The 14194-nt window shown below is 50.3% G+C and overlaps 2 protein-coding genes across 2 annotated transcripts; one reads left to right on the top strand and one right to left on the bottom strand.

Annotated features, from left to right (window-relative positions):
• The first annotated feature begins 1245 nt into the window (after window positions 1-1245).
• On the top strand, window positions 1246-7913 carry MYL11 (myosin light chain 11). The gene is made up of 7 exons (XM_086872145.1): window positions 1246-1399; window positions 2905-2994; window positions 3873-3948; window positions 4715-4819; window positions 5266-5344; window positions 6170-6218; window positions 7702-7913. Exons 1-7 carry the CDS (start codon window positions 1397-1399, stop codon window positions 7804-7806), a joined length of 507 nt encoding a protein of 168 aa, XP_086728271.1. The 5' UTR covers window positions 1246-1396; the 3' UTR covers window positions 7807-7913.
• A 440-nt stretch (window positions 7914-8353) lies between these two features.
• On the bottom strand, window positions 8354-13902 carry CDIPT (CDP-diacylglycerol--inositol 3-phosphatidyltransferase). Its single transcript, XM_086872180.1, has 6 exons — window positions 13703-13902; window positions 12843-12977; window positions 11339-11492; window positions 10450-10531; window positions 9917-9998; window positions 8354-8671 (listed from the first exon to the last, which is right to left on the bottom strand). The coding sequence occupies exons 1-6, from the start codon at window positions 13743-13745 to the stop codon at window positions 8517-8519; spliced, it is 651 nt and encodes a 216-aa protein (XP_086728306.1). The 5' UTR covers window positions 13746-13902; the 3' UTR covers window positions 8354-8516.
• Between the last annotated feature and the right edge of the window lie 292 nt (window positions 13903-14194).

Raw genomic sequence — 14194 nt, 5'->3', positions numbered from 1 at the left:
CAGTTTGGGGCCGTTTAGGCCGGTTTGGACCAGTTCAGACCGGTTCGGACCAGTTCGGACCAGTTTTTCCCAGTTCAAACCCTGTTTGGGACGAGTTGGAACCAGTTTAGACCAGTTTTGACCAGTTTAGGCCCGGTTTGGATCAGTTTGGACCAGTCCGGCCCAGTTTGAGCCCAGAACCCCCCAGTTCCCTCAAGGCCCCTCCCAACCCCCCTGACACTCCCAGTTCGGACCAGTTTGGACCAGTTTGGACCAGTTTGGACCAGTTCAGACCAGTTTGGACCGGTTTAGGCCTGGTTCGGGACCAGTTTGGAGCAGTTTGAGCCCAGTTTGGACCAGTACACACCGCTCTGGACCAGTTTGGACCAGTTTGAGCCATTCTGGACCAGTTTAGGCCCGGGTTGTGACCAGATTGAACCAGTTCGAACCAGTTTGGGTCCTGTTTGGACCAGTACGGACCAGTTCAGACCAGTTTGGGGTCACTGGGGTCACTGGGATCCCCAGTTTGGGGTCACTGGTTTAACTGGGATCCCAAATTTGGGGTCACTGTGGTCACTGGTTTAACTGGTTTAACTGGGATCCCAAATTTGGGGTCACTGGGGTCACTGGGATTCCCAGTTTGGGGTCACTGGGGTCACTGGGATTCCCAGTTTGGGTCACTGGGAGCACTGGAATTCCCAGTTTGGGGTTACTGGTTTAACTGGGATCCCAAATTTGGGGTTACTGGGAGCACTGGGGTCACTGGAATTCCCAGTTTGGATTTACTGGGGCTATTGGTTTAACTGGTTTCACTGGGATTCCCAGTTTGGGGTCACTGGTTTAACTGGGATCCCCAATTTGGGGTCACTGGGGTCACTGGGAGCCCCAGTTTGGGGTCACTGGTTTAACTGGGATCCCAAATTTGGGGTTACTGGAGTTACTGGTTTAACTGGGATCCCAAATTTGGGGTTACTGGGAGCACTGGGGTCACTGGAATTCCCAGTTTGGGGTCACTGGGGTCACTGGGAGCCCCAGTTTGGGGTTACTGGTTTAACTGGTTTAACTGGGATCCCCAATTTGGGGTCACCCTTCTCCCCTCCCCCCCCTCCCCTCCCCCCGCGGTGGGGGAGGGGCGGCAGCAGCAGGTGCGGGGTGGGGGGAGGGGCGGGGGGAGGGGGGGGTGGGGGGAGGGGCGGTTTCTATTTTCGGCCTCTGCCCCTTTAAGGGAACCCCGGGGCCGAATTTTGGGGGTGGGGGTGGGGGTGGGGGTGGGGGTGGGGGGAGGGGCCCGGGGCTATTTCGGGGCCGCCCCTCCCCCACCCCCGGGGCCATAAAAAGCCCCCGGAGGCTCCAAGAAAAAGAAAATTCCCGAAGTTTTCACCCCAAAAGGAGCAGCGGGAAGAGAGAGAGAGCGGCCATGGTGAGCGGGGGGGACCCCAAAATCCACCCGAATTACCCCAAAATCCCCAAATTCCACCCCAAAATCTGCCTTGGGACCCCAAAATCCACCCGAATTACCCCAAAATCCCCAAATTCCACCCCAAAATCTGTCCTGGGACCCCAAAATCCCCAAAATCCTCCCCAAATTACCCCAAAATCCACCCCAAATACCCGAAAATCCACCCGATTTACCCCAAAATCCCCAAATTCCACCCCAAAATCTGCCCTGGGACCCCAAAATCCACCCGAATTACCCCAAAATCCCCAAATTCCACCCCAAAATCCCCAAATTCCACCCCAAAATCCCCAAATTCCACCCCAAAATCCCCAAAATCCAACCCAAAATCCCCAAAATCCAACCCAAAATCCCCCAAATCCACCCCGAAATCCTCAAATTCCACCCCGAAATCCCCAAAATCCACCCCAAAATCTGCCCTGGGACCCCAAAATCCCCAAAATCCACCCCGAAATTTAACCTGGGTCCCCAAAATCCACCCCAAAATCTTCCCTGGGACCCAAAAATCCTCAAATTCCACCCCAAAATCCCCAAATTCCACCTCGAAATCCCCAAAATCCACCCCAAAATTTACCCTAGGACCCCAAAATCCTCAGAATCCACCCCAAAATCCCCCAAAATCTGTCCTGGGACCCCAAAATCCACTCAAAATCCACCCAAAAACCCCAAATTCCGACAAATCCATCCCAAAATCCCCAAAAATTTGCACTGGGACCCCAAATACCCCAAAAATTCCCTAAAATCCAGCCCGGGACCCCAAATTCTGCCCCAAATCCCAAAATTCCACCCCGAAATTCCCCAAATTCTGCCCCAAATCCCCAAAAATCCCCCCTGGGATCCCAAAATCTTCCCCAAAACCCCGAATTCCCACAAAATTCCACAAAATTCCCCCAAATCCACCCAAATTTTCCCCAAATTCCCCCAAATTTCCCTTTTAAATCCCAAAAAAACCCCCAAAAAATCCAGAAAAAATTCCCCCAAAAAAACCCAAAAAAATTCCCCAAAAATTCCCAAAAAATTCCCAAAAAATTCCCAAAATTCCCAAAAATCCCCCAAAATTCCCAAATTCCCAAAATCCTTCCTGGAACCTCCAAAACACCCCCAGATTTCCCTTTTAAACCCCCCAAAAAACAACAAAAATATCCCAAAAAATTCCCAAAAAACCCAAAAAAATTCCCCAAAAATTCTCAAAAAATTCCCAAAAAATCCCCCAAAATTCCCCCAAATCCCCCAAAATTCCCAAATTCCCAAAATCCTTTCCAGAACCTCCAAAACTCCCCCTTTTTTTCCCTTTTTTAAAATTTCCCTTTTAAATCACAAAAATACCCCAAAAAAATCACAAAAAAATCTTGAAAAATTCCGAAAAAACCCCAAAAAATTCCCAAAAAATTCCCCAAAAATTCCCAAAAATTCCCCAAAATTCCCGAATTTCCCCGGAATTCCCAAATTTCCCCCAAATCCCCCCCCAGGCCCCCAAGAAGGCGAAACGCCGCGCGGCCGAGGGCAGCTCCAACGTCTTCTCCATGTTCGACCAAACCCAGATCCAGGAGTTCAAGGAGGTGGGGGCGGGGCTTGGAGAAAAGGGGGCGGGGCTTGGAGAAAGGGGGCGGGGCCTCAGGGTATTTAAATGCAGGGTAATTAATGGATTAAGGGTGATTAAATGGGGGATATTTTAATTAAGGGTGATTAATTTTGGCGGTGTTTGGGTTTGGCGGGTTTAAATTGGGGGTATGCAAATGAGGGGGTATGCAAATGAGGCGTATGTAAATCAGGGGCATGCAAATGAGGGGGTATGTAAATGAGTAGACGTAAATTAGATGATATTTAAATGAGATGCGTGTAAATGAGGATACATGTAAATTAGATGGTATTTAGGTGATACTTATGTAAATGAGGTGATATGTAAATGAGGTTGTGTGTAACTGAGGACATATTTAAATGAGGGGGTATGTAAATGAGGTGGTATGTAAATGAGGGGTGGTTATTTTGGGGGTAATTAAATGAGGAATAATTAAATCAAACGAACAGAAATCGAATCAGAATCGAATCAAACCAAAATCAAATCAGATCAAAGTCAAATCAAATTCAAATCAAATCAAATTAAAACTCAATCAAAATCAAATCAAATTAAAATTAAACGAAAATCAAATCAAAATCAAATTAAATGCAATTAAATCAGATTAAAATCAAATCAAACCGAAACCAAATCAAGTTAAAATTAAACCCTGTAATTAATTAACCCCCTCCATTCAAATGAGTGGGCGTGGCCTAAACCCCAGCCTGGGGGTGGGTGGGGGAGGGGCGCTTTTCCCGGGTTTTTTTTGGGGATTTTTCCCGGGATTTCTCCCGGAGCGGGACGGGGGGGGGGTGGGTGGGGGAGGGGTGAGGGGGCGTGGCCCTGACGCCCCTCCCCCCCGTGGCCCCGCCCCCTCCGCAGGCGTTCACGGTGATCGATCAGAACCGCGACGGGATCATCGATAAGGACGATCTGCGCGAGACCTTCGCCGCCATGGGTGGGGCTGGGGGCGGGGCCTGAGGGGGCGGGGCCTGAGAGCGGGGGGCGTGGCCTGAGAGGATGGGAAATTGCCGGGAGGGGGCGTGGCCTGAAAACGGGGGGCGTGGCCTAAGGGAGGGTGGATTGAGAGGGTGGGAATGGGCTGGGAGGGGGCGGGGCTACAGACGGGGGCGTGGTCTAAGAGCGGGGCTTGGTTGAAGATGGCCGAGGGGAGGGGCTTAAAGGGAATATTTAATGAGGGGAGGGGCTTAAAGGGAATATTTAATGAGGGGAGGGGCTTAAAGGGAATATTTAATGAGGGGAGGGGCTTAAAGGGAATATTTAATGAGGGGGAGGGACTTCAAATGGTGAATGTTTAATGAGGGGGAGGGGTTTCATGAATTACTAATGAAGGGGTGGGGCTTAATCTGAGGGGGAGTGGCTTGAATGCTGAATATTTAATGAGGAGGAGGAGCTCAGAGTGAGGAGGAGGGGCTTAAATGATGAATATTCAATGAGGAGGCGGGGCTTGGGTATGATTAAAGGGTGGAAATAGCGGGTAAACGGGAAGGGGCGTGGCTTCGCTATGCAAATGAGTGGGTGGGGTTTTAAAGGGGCGTGGCTTAACTGGGAGTTAATGGTGGGAAAGAGGGCGGGGTTGGAGGAAGGGGCGGGGTTTTTAAGGAAGGGGGCGGGGTTTAATGGGGAGGGGGCGGTGTCTGGGTGGGTGTGGCGAGTGGGCGTGTCCGGTGGGCGTGTCCAGAGCTGGCCACGCCCCCCTCCAGGCCGCCTGAACGTGAAGAACGAGGAGCTGGACGCGATGATCAAAGAGGCCTCGGGGCCAATCAACTTCACCGTCTTCCTCACCATGTTCGGGGAGAAGCTCAAGGGTGGGGAGCCCCAAAATCCCCCAAATTCACCCCAAAATCCCCCAAATTCACCCCAAAATATCAGAAATCCCACAGGAAATGTCCCGGATTTACCCAAAATCCCCCAAATTCACCCCAAAATATCGGAACTCCCCCAGGAAATGTCCCGGATTTACCCAAAATCCCCCAAATTCACCCCAAAATCCCCCAAAAATTCCCCCAAAAATCCCCCAAAAATCCAAAAAAATCCCTCAAAAAATTCCCAAAAAATTCCAAAAAAATCCCCAAAAAATCCCCAAAAAATAAAAAAAAATCCCTCAAAAATCGAAAAAAATCCCCCCCAAAAATTCCCAAAAAATCCAAAAAAATCCCAAAAAAATCCCAAAAAATTCCCCAAAAAATCCCCTCCCCCCTCCCCTCCCCCACCCGAGGCTGACCCCTCCCCCCGCCCCTCCCCCCCCCTCCAGGTGCGGACCCCGAGGACGTCATCATGGGCGCCTTCAAGGTGCTGGACCCGGACGGGAAAGGCTCCATCAAGAAGAGTTTGTGAGTGGGGGAGGGGCGGGGGGAGGGGCGGGGGAGGGGAAAGCAAAGGGGATTTTTTGGGAGTTTTTTGGGAATTTTTGGGGAATTTTTTGGGAATTTTTTTGGAATTTCTTGGGAATTTTTGGGGATTTTTTTTGATTTTTTAAGGGATTTTTGGGGATTTTTTTTGGTTTTTTTAGGGGATTTTTTGGGGGAATTTTTTTGGGATTTTGGGGGGATTTTTTTTGATTTTTTTGGGAATTTCGGGGATTTTTTTTTATTTTTTGGGGGATTTTTTTGGGATTATTTTGGGATTTTTTTGAGATTTTTTGGGATTTTGGGGGGAATTTTTTGGGAATTTTTTGGGGGACCTTTTGGGAATTTTTCGGGATTGTTTTCTGGATTTTAATTGGATTTTTTGGGGGGGTTTAATGTGAATTTCGGGGATTTTTTGGGGGGGATTTTAATGTGGTTTTTTTGGGGCTTTCTTGAAAATTTTTTGGGGATTTTTCGGGGTTTCTGTTGGATTTTAATTGGGGCTTTTTGGGGGGTTTTAATGGGAATTTTGGGGGGAATATTTGGGTTTTTTTGAAAATTTTCAGGGAGGATTTTGGAGGTTTTTGGGGGATTTTTTGGGTGGATTTTGGAGTTTTTCTTTGTAATTTTGGGGGGATTTTGGAGGTTTTTTGGAAATTTTTTTTGGTTTTTTGGGGAATTTTTTTGGGTGGATTTTGGAGATTTTTGGGGGTGCTTGGGGGGGTGGAGGAGGGACGGATTTGGGAGGTTGGGGGCGGGGCCTGAGGGATTTTTTGGGGGGTGACCCCGCCCCTCCCTCCCCTCCCCCAGCCTGGAGGAGCTGCTGACGACGCAATGCGACCGCTTCACCCCCGAGGAGGTGAGTGAGCCAAAATCCCCCGAAATCACCCCAAAAACACCCGAAATCACCCCAAAAACACCCAAAATCACCCCAAAAACACCCAAAATCACCCCAAAATCCCCCGAAATCACCCCAAAAACACCCGAAATCACCCAAAAACACCCGAAATCACCCAAAAACACCCGAAAACACCCCAAAATCCCCTGAAATCACCCCAAAAACACCCAAAAAATCCCAAAACACCTGAAATCACCCCAAAAACACCCCAAAAACACCCGAAATCACCCCAAAAACACCCGAAAACACCCGAAATCACCCAAAATCACCCCAAAAACACCCAAAATCACCCCAAAATCCCCTGAAATCACCCCAAAATCACCCCAAATCACCCCAAAATCACCCGAAATCACCCCAAAAACACCCAAAATCACCCCAAAATCCCCCGAAATCACCCCAAAAACACCCAAATCACCCGAAATCACCCCAAAATCACCTGAAATTGGCAAAAATCACCCCAAAACCACTCAAAATCACCCCAAAATCCCCCAAAATCACCCCCAAAACACCCCAAAATTGGTTGAAATTGGCCCGAAATCTCCCAAAATCCACCCAAAAATTCCCCCTAAAAAATTCCAAAAAATTCCCAAAAAATCCAAAAGTCCCCAAAAATTCCCCAAAATTCCCCGGAATTCCCGAATTTCCCTGGATTTCAGATCAAGAACGTGGGACCTTTGAAACCCCAAAAAATCCCTAAAAAATCCTAAAAATTCACCCAAAAAATCAAAAAAAATCCAAAAAAAATCCCAAAAAAATCCTAAAAAAATCCTAAAAAATTCCAAAAAAATTCCAAAAAATTCCCAAAAAATTCCCAAAAATTCCCCGGAATTCCCAAATTTCCCTGGATTTCAGATCAAGAACGTGGGACGTTTGAAACCCCAAAAAATCCCTAAAAAATCCTAAAAATTCCCCCAAAAAATCAAAAAAAATCCCAAAAAATCCCAAAAAATTCCAAAAAATTCCAAAAAAAATTCCAAAAAAATTCCAAAAAATTCCCAAAAAATCCCCCAAAATTCCCCAAAAATTCCCGAATTTCCCTGGATTTCAGATCAAGAACGTGGGACCTTTGAAACCCCAAAAAATCCCTAAAAAATAAAAAAAATTCCCCCCAAAAATCCAAAAAAATCCCAAAAAAATCCCAAAAAAATCATAAAAAAATCCAAAAAAATTCCAAAAAAATTCCAAAAAATTCCCAAAAAATCCCCCAAAATTCCCCAAAAATTCCCGAATTTCCCTGGATTTCAGATCAAGAACGTGGGACCTTTGAAACCCCAAAAAATCCCTAAAAAATAAAAAAAATTCCCCCCAAAAATCCAAAAAAATCCCCAAAAAATCCCAAAAAAATCCTAAAAAAATCCAAAAAAATTCCAAAAAATTCCCAAAAAAATTCCCCAAAAAAATTCCCCAAAATTCCCCGGCATTCCCGATTTTCCCTGGATTTCAGATCAAGAACATGTGGGCCGCCTTCCCCCCGGACGTGGCCGGCAACGTGGACTACAAGAACATTTGTTACGTCATCACCCACGGCGAGGACAAGGAAGGGGAATAAAATCCAAATCCCCCCAAAATTCGGGAATTCCCATCCCGAAAAATCCCGGGAATCCCCGGAATTCCCGGATTTCCGGAGCCTCGGGAATAAAAGCGGCCGATTTTCCACCCGGGGCCGGAATTTGGGGGTTTTGGGGTGGGAATTTGGGGAATTTTCGTTGGAATTTGGGGGAAATTTGGGAATTTGGGGAATTTTTTGTGGGATTTTGGGGGAAATTTGGGAATTTTTCTTTGGAATTTGGGGTTTTTGATGGGAATTTGGGAATTTTCCGACGGATTTTGGGAGTTTCGGGTGGGAATTTTCCCTTTTTTTTTTTTTTTGTTGGGATTTTGGGGATCTTTGGTTGGAATTTGGGAAATTTTTTTTTGGGTGGGGTTTGGGATTTCCGTGGGAATTTTGGGGTTTTTTGGGAGTTTTTCTTTGGGCTCTTGGGGAGGCGGAAATTTGGGAATTTTGTTGGAATTTTGGGGGGAATTTTGGGTCCAAACTGGGCCCAGCCCCTCCCCCACCTCGCCCCTCCCCCCTCACTCTCACACACGGGGTGGGGGAGGGGCCAAGTCCTCTTTATTGAGCGGTGGGGGAGGGGCTTAAAGGGTGGGGGAGGGGCTTAAAGTGTGGGGGAGGGGCTTTGAAGGGTGGGGAGGGGCTTAAAGGGTGGGGGAGGGGTTTTGGGGCTGGGGGAGGGGTTTTTTGGGGGGTGGGGGAGGGGCTCAGGAGCACTTCCGGGATCTCTCGGCCGCGTCCAGGGAGGCCACGCCCCTCAAGGCCCCGCCCAGCTGCAGAAGGTTCAGGAAGGTCTTGAGGGCGGCCAGGGGGGCTGAGAGCCACAAACCCAACCTGGCCAGGCCGGGACCCCCCGGGAACACTGCGGGAAACCAGCACGGACCAGTTAGAACCGGTACAAACCAGTTAGAACCAGTACAAACCAGTCTGGACCAGTTAGAACCAGTCTGGACCAGTTAGAACCAGTACAAACCAGTCTGGACCGGTTAGAACCAGTACAAACCAGTCTGGACCGGTTAGAACCGGTACAAACCAGTCTGGACCGGTTAGAACCAGTCTGGACCAGTTAGAACCAGTACAAACCAGTCTGGACCGGTTAGAACCAGTACAAACCAGTCTGGACCGGTTAGAACCAGTACAAACCAGTCTGGACCGGTTAGAACCGGTACAAACCAGTCTGGACCGGTTAGAACCGGTACAAACCAGTCTGGACCAGTACAAACCAGTCTGGACCAGTACAAACCAGTCTGGACCAGTACAAACCAGTCTGGACCGGTTAGAACCGGTACAAACCAGTCTGGACCAGTACAAACCAGTCTGGACCAGTACAAACCAGTCTGGACCAGTACAAACCAGTCTGGACCGGTTAGAACCGGTACAAACCAGTCTGGACCGGTTAGAACCAGTCTGGACCGGTTAGAACCAGTACAAACCAGTCTGGACCAGTACAAACCAGTCTGGACCAGTTAGAACCAGTACAAACCACTCCCACAAACCCCTCCCAGTCCCTCTCCCATCCCAAACCAGTCCAAACCAGTCCAAACCAGTCCAAACCAGTCCAAACCAGTCTGAACCAGTCCAAACCCACCCAAACCAGTCCAAACCAGTCCAAACCAGTATAAACCAGTAAGAACCAGTATAAACCACGCCCCCAAACCCCTCCCAGTCCCTCTCCCATCCCCCCTCCCAACCCAAACCCACCCAAACCAGCCCAAACCAGTCCGAACCAGTATAAACCAGTATAAACCAGCCCAAACCAGTCCAAACCAGTCCGAACCAGTCCCCCCAAACCCCTCCCAGTCCCTCTCCTATCCCCCCTCCCAATCCAAGCCAGTCCAAACCAGTCCAAACCAGTCCAAACCGGCCCAAACCAGTATAAACCAGTATAAACCAGTCCAAACCAGTCCAAACCAGTCCAAACCAGTAAGAACCAGTCCAAACCACGCCCACAAACCCCTCCCATTGCCCACAAACCCCTCCCAGTCCCTCTCCCATCCCCCCTCCCAACCCAAACCAGTCCAAACCGGCCCAAACCAACCCAAACCAGCCCAAACCAGTCCGAACCAGTATAAACCAGTATAAACCAGTATAAACCAGCAGTGCTCACCGGCCGGCCCCTCCCCCCAGTGCAGCAGGTAGAGGCAGCAGAAGAATCCCTCGTTCCCCGCGCACAGCAGGAACAGCAGCGGCTGGGGGCGGGGCCAGAGGGGGCGGGGTCACAGCGGGACACGCCCACCCCCACTCTGGGACTGGCGTCGCACCAGTTCAGACCAGTTTGGGACTGGGATTGTTCCCGTTCATCCCAGTCCCTCCCAGTTCAACCCAGTTTGGCCCAGTTCCCTTTTAACCCCTCCCAGTTCATCCCAGTTCAATCCCAGTTCATCCCAGTCCATCCCAGTCCATCCCAGTCCATCCCAGTTCATCCCAGTTCATCCCAGTTCAATCCCAGTTCATCCCAGTTCATCCCAGTTCAATCCCAGTTCAATTCCAGTTCATCCCAGTCAATCCCAGTTCAATCCCAGTTCGGCCCAGTTCAATCCCAGTTCCCTTTTAACCCCTCCCAGCCCCTCCCAGTCCCTCCCAGTATAAACCAGTATAAACCAGTATAAACCAGTATAAACCAGTATAAACCAGTCTCACTCTGCTCTCGTAGTAGCGCCGGAGCAGGGGGTGCCCCTCCCCCCCCAGGGCTTTGTGTGACGTCAGCCCCTGCAGGGTGGACCTGGGGGCGGGGCCAAAAGAGGGGGCGTGGTCAACGCGGGACTCGCCCACAGCGCCAAATATGGAGCGGTGGGCGGGGCAAAACGACTATTTGAATAAACTATGAGGCCACGCCCACATCACCATATATGGGGAAATGGCGGGAAACAACTGGAGGCCACGCCCACATCACCATATATGGGGAAATGGCGGGAAACAACTGGAGGCCACGCCCACATCACCATATATGGAGCAGTATTGGCAGGAAACAAGCAGAGGACACGCCCACATCAAGCCACGCCCCCAACCCCCAAATTTCCCTGGTTTCCCCCCAAATTTTCCATCTCCCAACCCCCAAATCTCTGTTTAGGCCATGCCAGCTTTGGCCACGCCCCCTCCCCATCAAACCACGCCCCTCCCAGTCAAGCCACGCCCCAAATCTCCATTTCCCGCCTTTTTTTCCTCCTCTAAATCCCAAATTTCTCCCAAATTCTCGCAAATTTTTTCCCTTCCCGCCCCCAAATCCTCATTTGTGACACACACACTTAAACCACGCCCCCTCCCCCTTAAACCACGCCCCCTCCCAGCCAAACCACGCCCCTAAATTCCCATTTTCCCGCCAATTTTCCCCCTTAAACCCCCAAATTTACCCTTCCCCACCCCCCAAATCTGCATTTAAGCCACACCCACCTAAGCCACGCCCCCTCCCATCAAACCACGCCCCCAAATCATCATTTTCCTCTCCCAAACCCCCAAATTTCTCCCTCCCACCCCCTCCCAACCCCGTTTTTGGTCTGGCCACGCCCCCCCCGGGCCCGGCCACGCCCACCAGTGCATGTGCAGCCAATGGCTGGCCACGTCCAGGGCCACGCCCAGCTGCAGCAGCGGCGCCCAGCGCGGGTAGAGCAGGGCCAGGTTGATCAGGAGGCACAGGGTGCTCAGCCGGTCGGTCAGCATGTCCAGCATGGCGCCCAGACGGGAGCCTGGCACCAGTAAAAACCAGTATAAACCAGTATAAACCAGTATGGGCCAGTATGGACCAGTATGGACCAGTATAAACCAGTATGGGCCAGTGTGAGTGAAAAAAAACGGGAAAAAACAGGAAAAAAATGGTAAAAATACAGTAAAAATCAGTATAATCTGTCAAAATGGCGCCCAGACGGGAGCCTGGCACCAGTAAAAACCAGTATAAACCAGTATAAACCAGTATAAACCAGTATGGACCAGTGTGAGTGAAAAAACCGGGAAAAAACCGGAAAAAAATGGTAAAAATACAGTAAAAATCAGTATAATCTGTCAAAATGGCGCCCAGACGGGAGCCTGGCACCAGTATAAACCAGTAAAAACCAGTATAAACCAGTATGGACCAGAATAAACCAGTATAAACCAGTACAGACCAGTGTGAGTGAAAAAAACGGGAAAAAACAGGAAAAAAATGGTAAAAATACAGTAAAAATCAGTATAATCTGTCAAAATGGCGCCCAGATGGCAGCCTGGCACCAGTAAAAACCAGTATAAACCAGTGTAAACCAGTATAAACCAGTATAAACCAGTATGGACCAGTGTAAAGGAAAAAATCTGGAAAAAAATTGAATAAATGGGTAAAAACCAGTATAAAATCAGTATAAAACCAGTATAATCCGTCAAAATGGCGCCCAGATGGCAGCCTGGGACCAGTATAAACCAGTATAAACCAGTATGGACCAGTATAAACCAGTATAAACCAGTATGGACCAGTACAGGGAAAAAACCCGGGAAAAAATGGAAAAAAAAAAGTATAAATATGGTAAAAACCAGTAAAAACCAGTAAAAACCAGAAATGGCTACTGGGATCGGCCCAGTTTGGAACTGGGAGCCTCCCAGTTCATCCCAGTATAAACCAGTGCCTCCCAAACCCCTCCCAGTCCATCCCAGTTCATCCCAGTATAAACCAGTGCCTCCCAAACCCCTCCCAGTCCATCCCAGTTCATCCCAGTATAAACCAGTGCCTCCCAAACCCCTCCCAGTTCCCTCCCAGTTCCTTCCCAGTCCATCCCAGTCCCTCCCAGTCCCTCCCAGTTCATCCCAGTCCATCCCAGTTCCCTCCCAGTCCCTCCCAGTTCATCCCAGTTCCCTCCCAGTCCATCCCAGTTCCCATCCCAGTCCATCCCAGTCCCTCCCAGTCCATCCCAGTTCCCATCCCAGTCCATCCCAGTCCCTCCCAGTCCATCCCAGTATAAACCAGTGCCTCCCAAACCCCTCCCAGTTCCCTCCCAGTTCCTTCCCAGTCCATCCCAGTTCATCCCAAACCCCTCCCAGTCCATCCCAGTCCAAACCAGTGCTCCCAGTCTCACCCTGGCCCAGCAGCCGCGCCGCGTGTCCGTCCACGGCGTCCAGCAGTCCGGCCAGGCCGTAGCAGGCGGCGGCCGGCCCCGGCCGGGTGGGCATCAGCCAAAAGGCCACGGCGGCCAGGAGGATCCGGGCGTAGCCTGGGAACCAGTACAGACCAGTATAAACCAGTATGGACCAGTACAGACCAGTATAAACCAGTATGGACCAGTACGGACCAGTATAAACCAGTATGGACCAGTATGGAGCCAAAAATCCCCATGGAAATGCATGGAAACCAGTATAAACCAGTATAAACCAGTATAAACCGGTACAAACCGGTATAAACCAGTATAAACCAGTCCAAACCAGTATAAACCGGTACAAACCGGTATAAACCAGTACAAACCAGTATAAACCGGTACAAACCGGTATAAACTGGTATAAACCAGTATAAACCAGTACAAACCGGTGTAAACCACACCAATATAAACCAGTATAAACCAGTAGCAATCCCCAGTAACCCCTCCCAGTTCATCCCAGTTCATCCCAGTTTATCCCAGTCCCCCCCAAACCCGCTCCAAACCCCTCCCAGTTTGTCCCAGTTCCCCCCAATCCCCTCCCAGTTCATCCCAGTTTAACCCAGTTTGTCCCAGTTCCTCCCAAATCACTCCCAGTTTAACCCAGTTCGTCCCAAACCCCCTCCCAGTTTATCCCAGTTCATCCCAGTCCCCCCAAACCCCCCCCAATCCCCCCCAAACCCCTCCCAGTCCGTCCCAGTTCCTCCCAAATCACTCCCAGTTCATCCCAGTTTATCCCAGTTCCCCCCAACCCCCTCCCCAATCCCCTCCCAGTCCGTCCCAGTCCGTCCCAGTCCGGCACTCACCGATCAGGTTGGGCACGAACAGGAACACGTTCTCCCCCCCCATCACCCCGGGACCCCCCCGGGACCTCCCAGGAGCCCCAAAATCCCCCCGGGACCCCCCAAAAATTCCCCTCCCCCCCCCAAATAAACCCCCCGAAACGAGACGCGGCCCCTTTAAGAACGCCGCCGGTCACGTGATGCAGGAAGCGGAAGTGACGCGTCACCCTCACGACCAATCAGAGCGCGTGTAGCAACGCCTCAGCCAATCAGAGCGCCCCAGCAACGCCTCAGCCAATCAGAGCACCCCAGCAACGCCGCAGCCAATCAGCGCCGCTTTTGTAACGCGGTGGCGCTTCCGCTTTAAGCCACGCCCCCTCCTCGCCACTGTGGGAACGCGGAAGTGCCGCGGTAATTAACGACGCGACTTGTTAATTATTAAGGGATTAATTAAGAGCGGCGGGGGTAATTAACGCCTCCCCTCCCCCACCCCTTCCCCGAGGACTCCTCCCATTA

This window comes from Cyanistes caeruleus, chromosome 39, assembly GCF_971803275.1.
Source record: "Cyanistes caeruleus chromosome 39, bCyaCae1.hap1.1, whole genome shotgun sequence".
Lineage (NCBI taxonomy): Eukaryota > Metazoa > Chordata > Aves > Passeriformes > Paridae > Cyanistes > Cyanistes caeruleus.
This window is presented reverse-complemented; position numbering and strand designations above follow the sequence as displayed.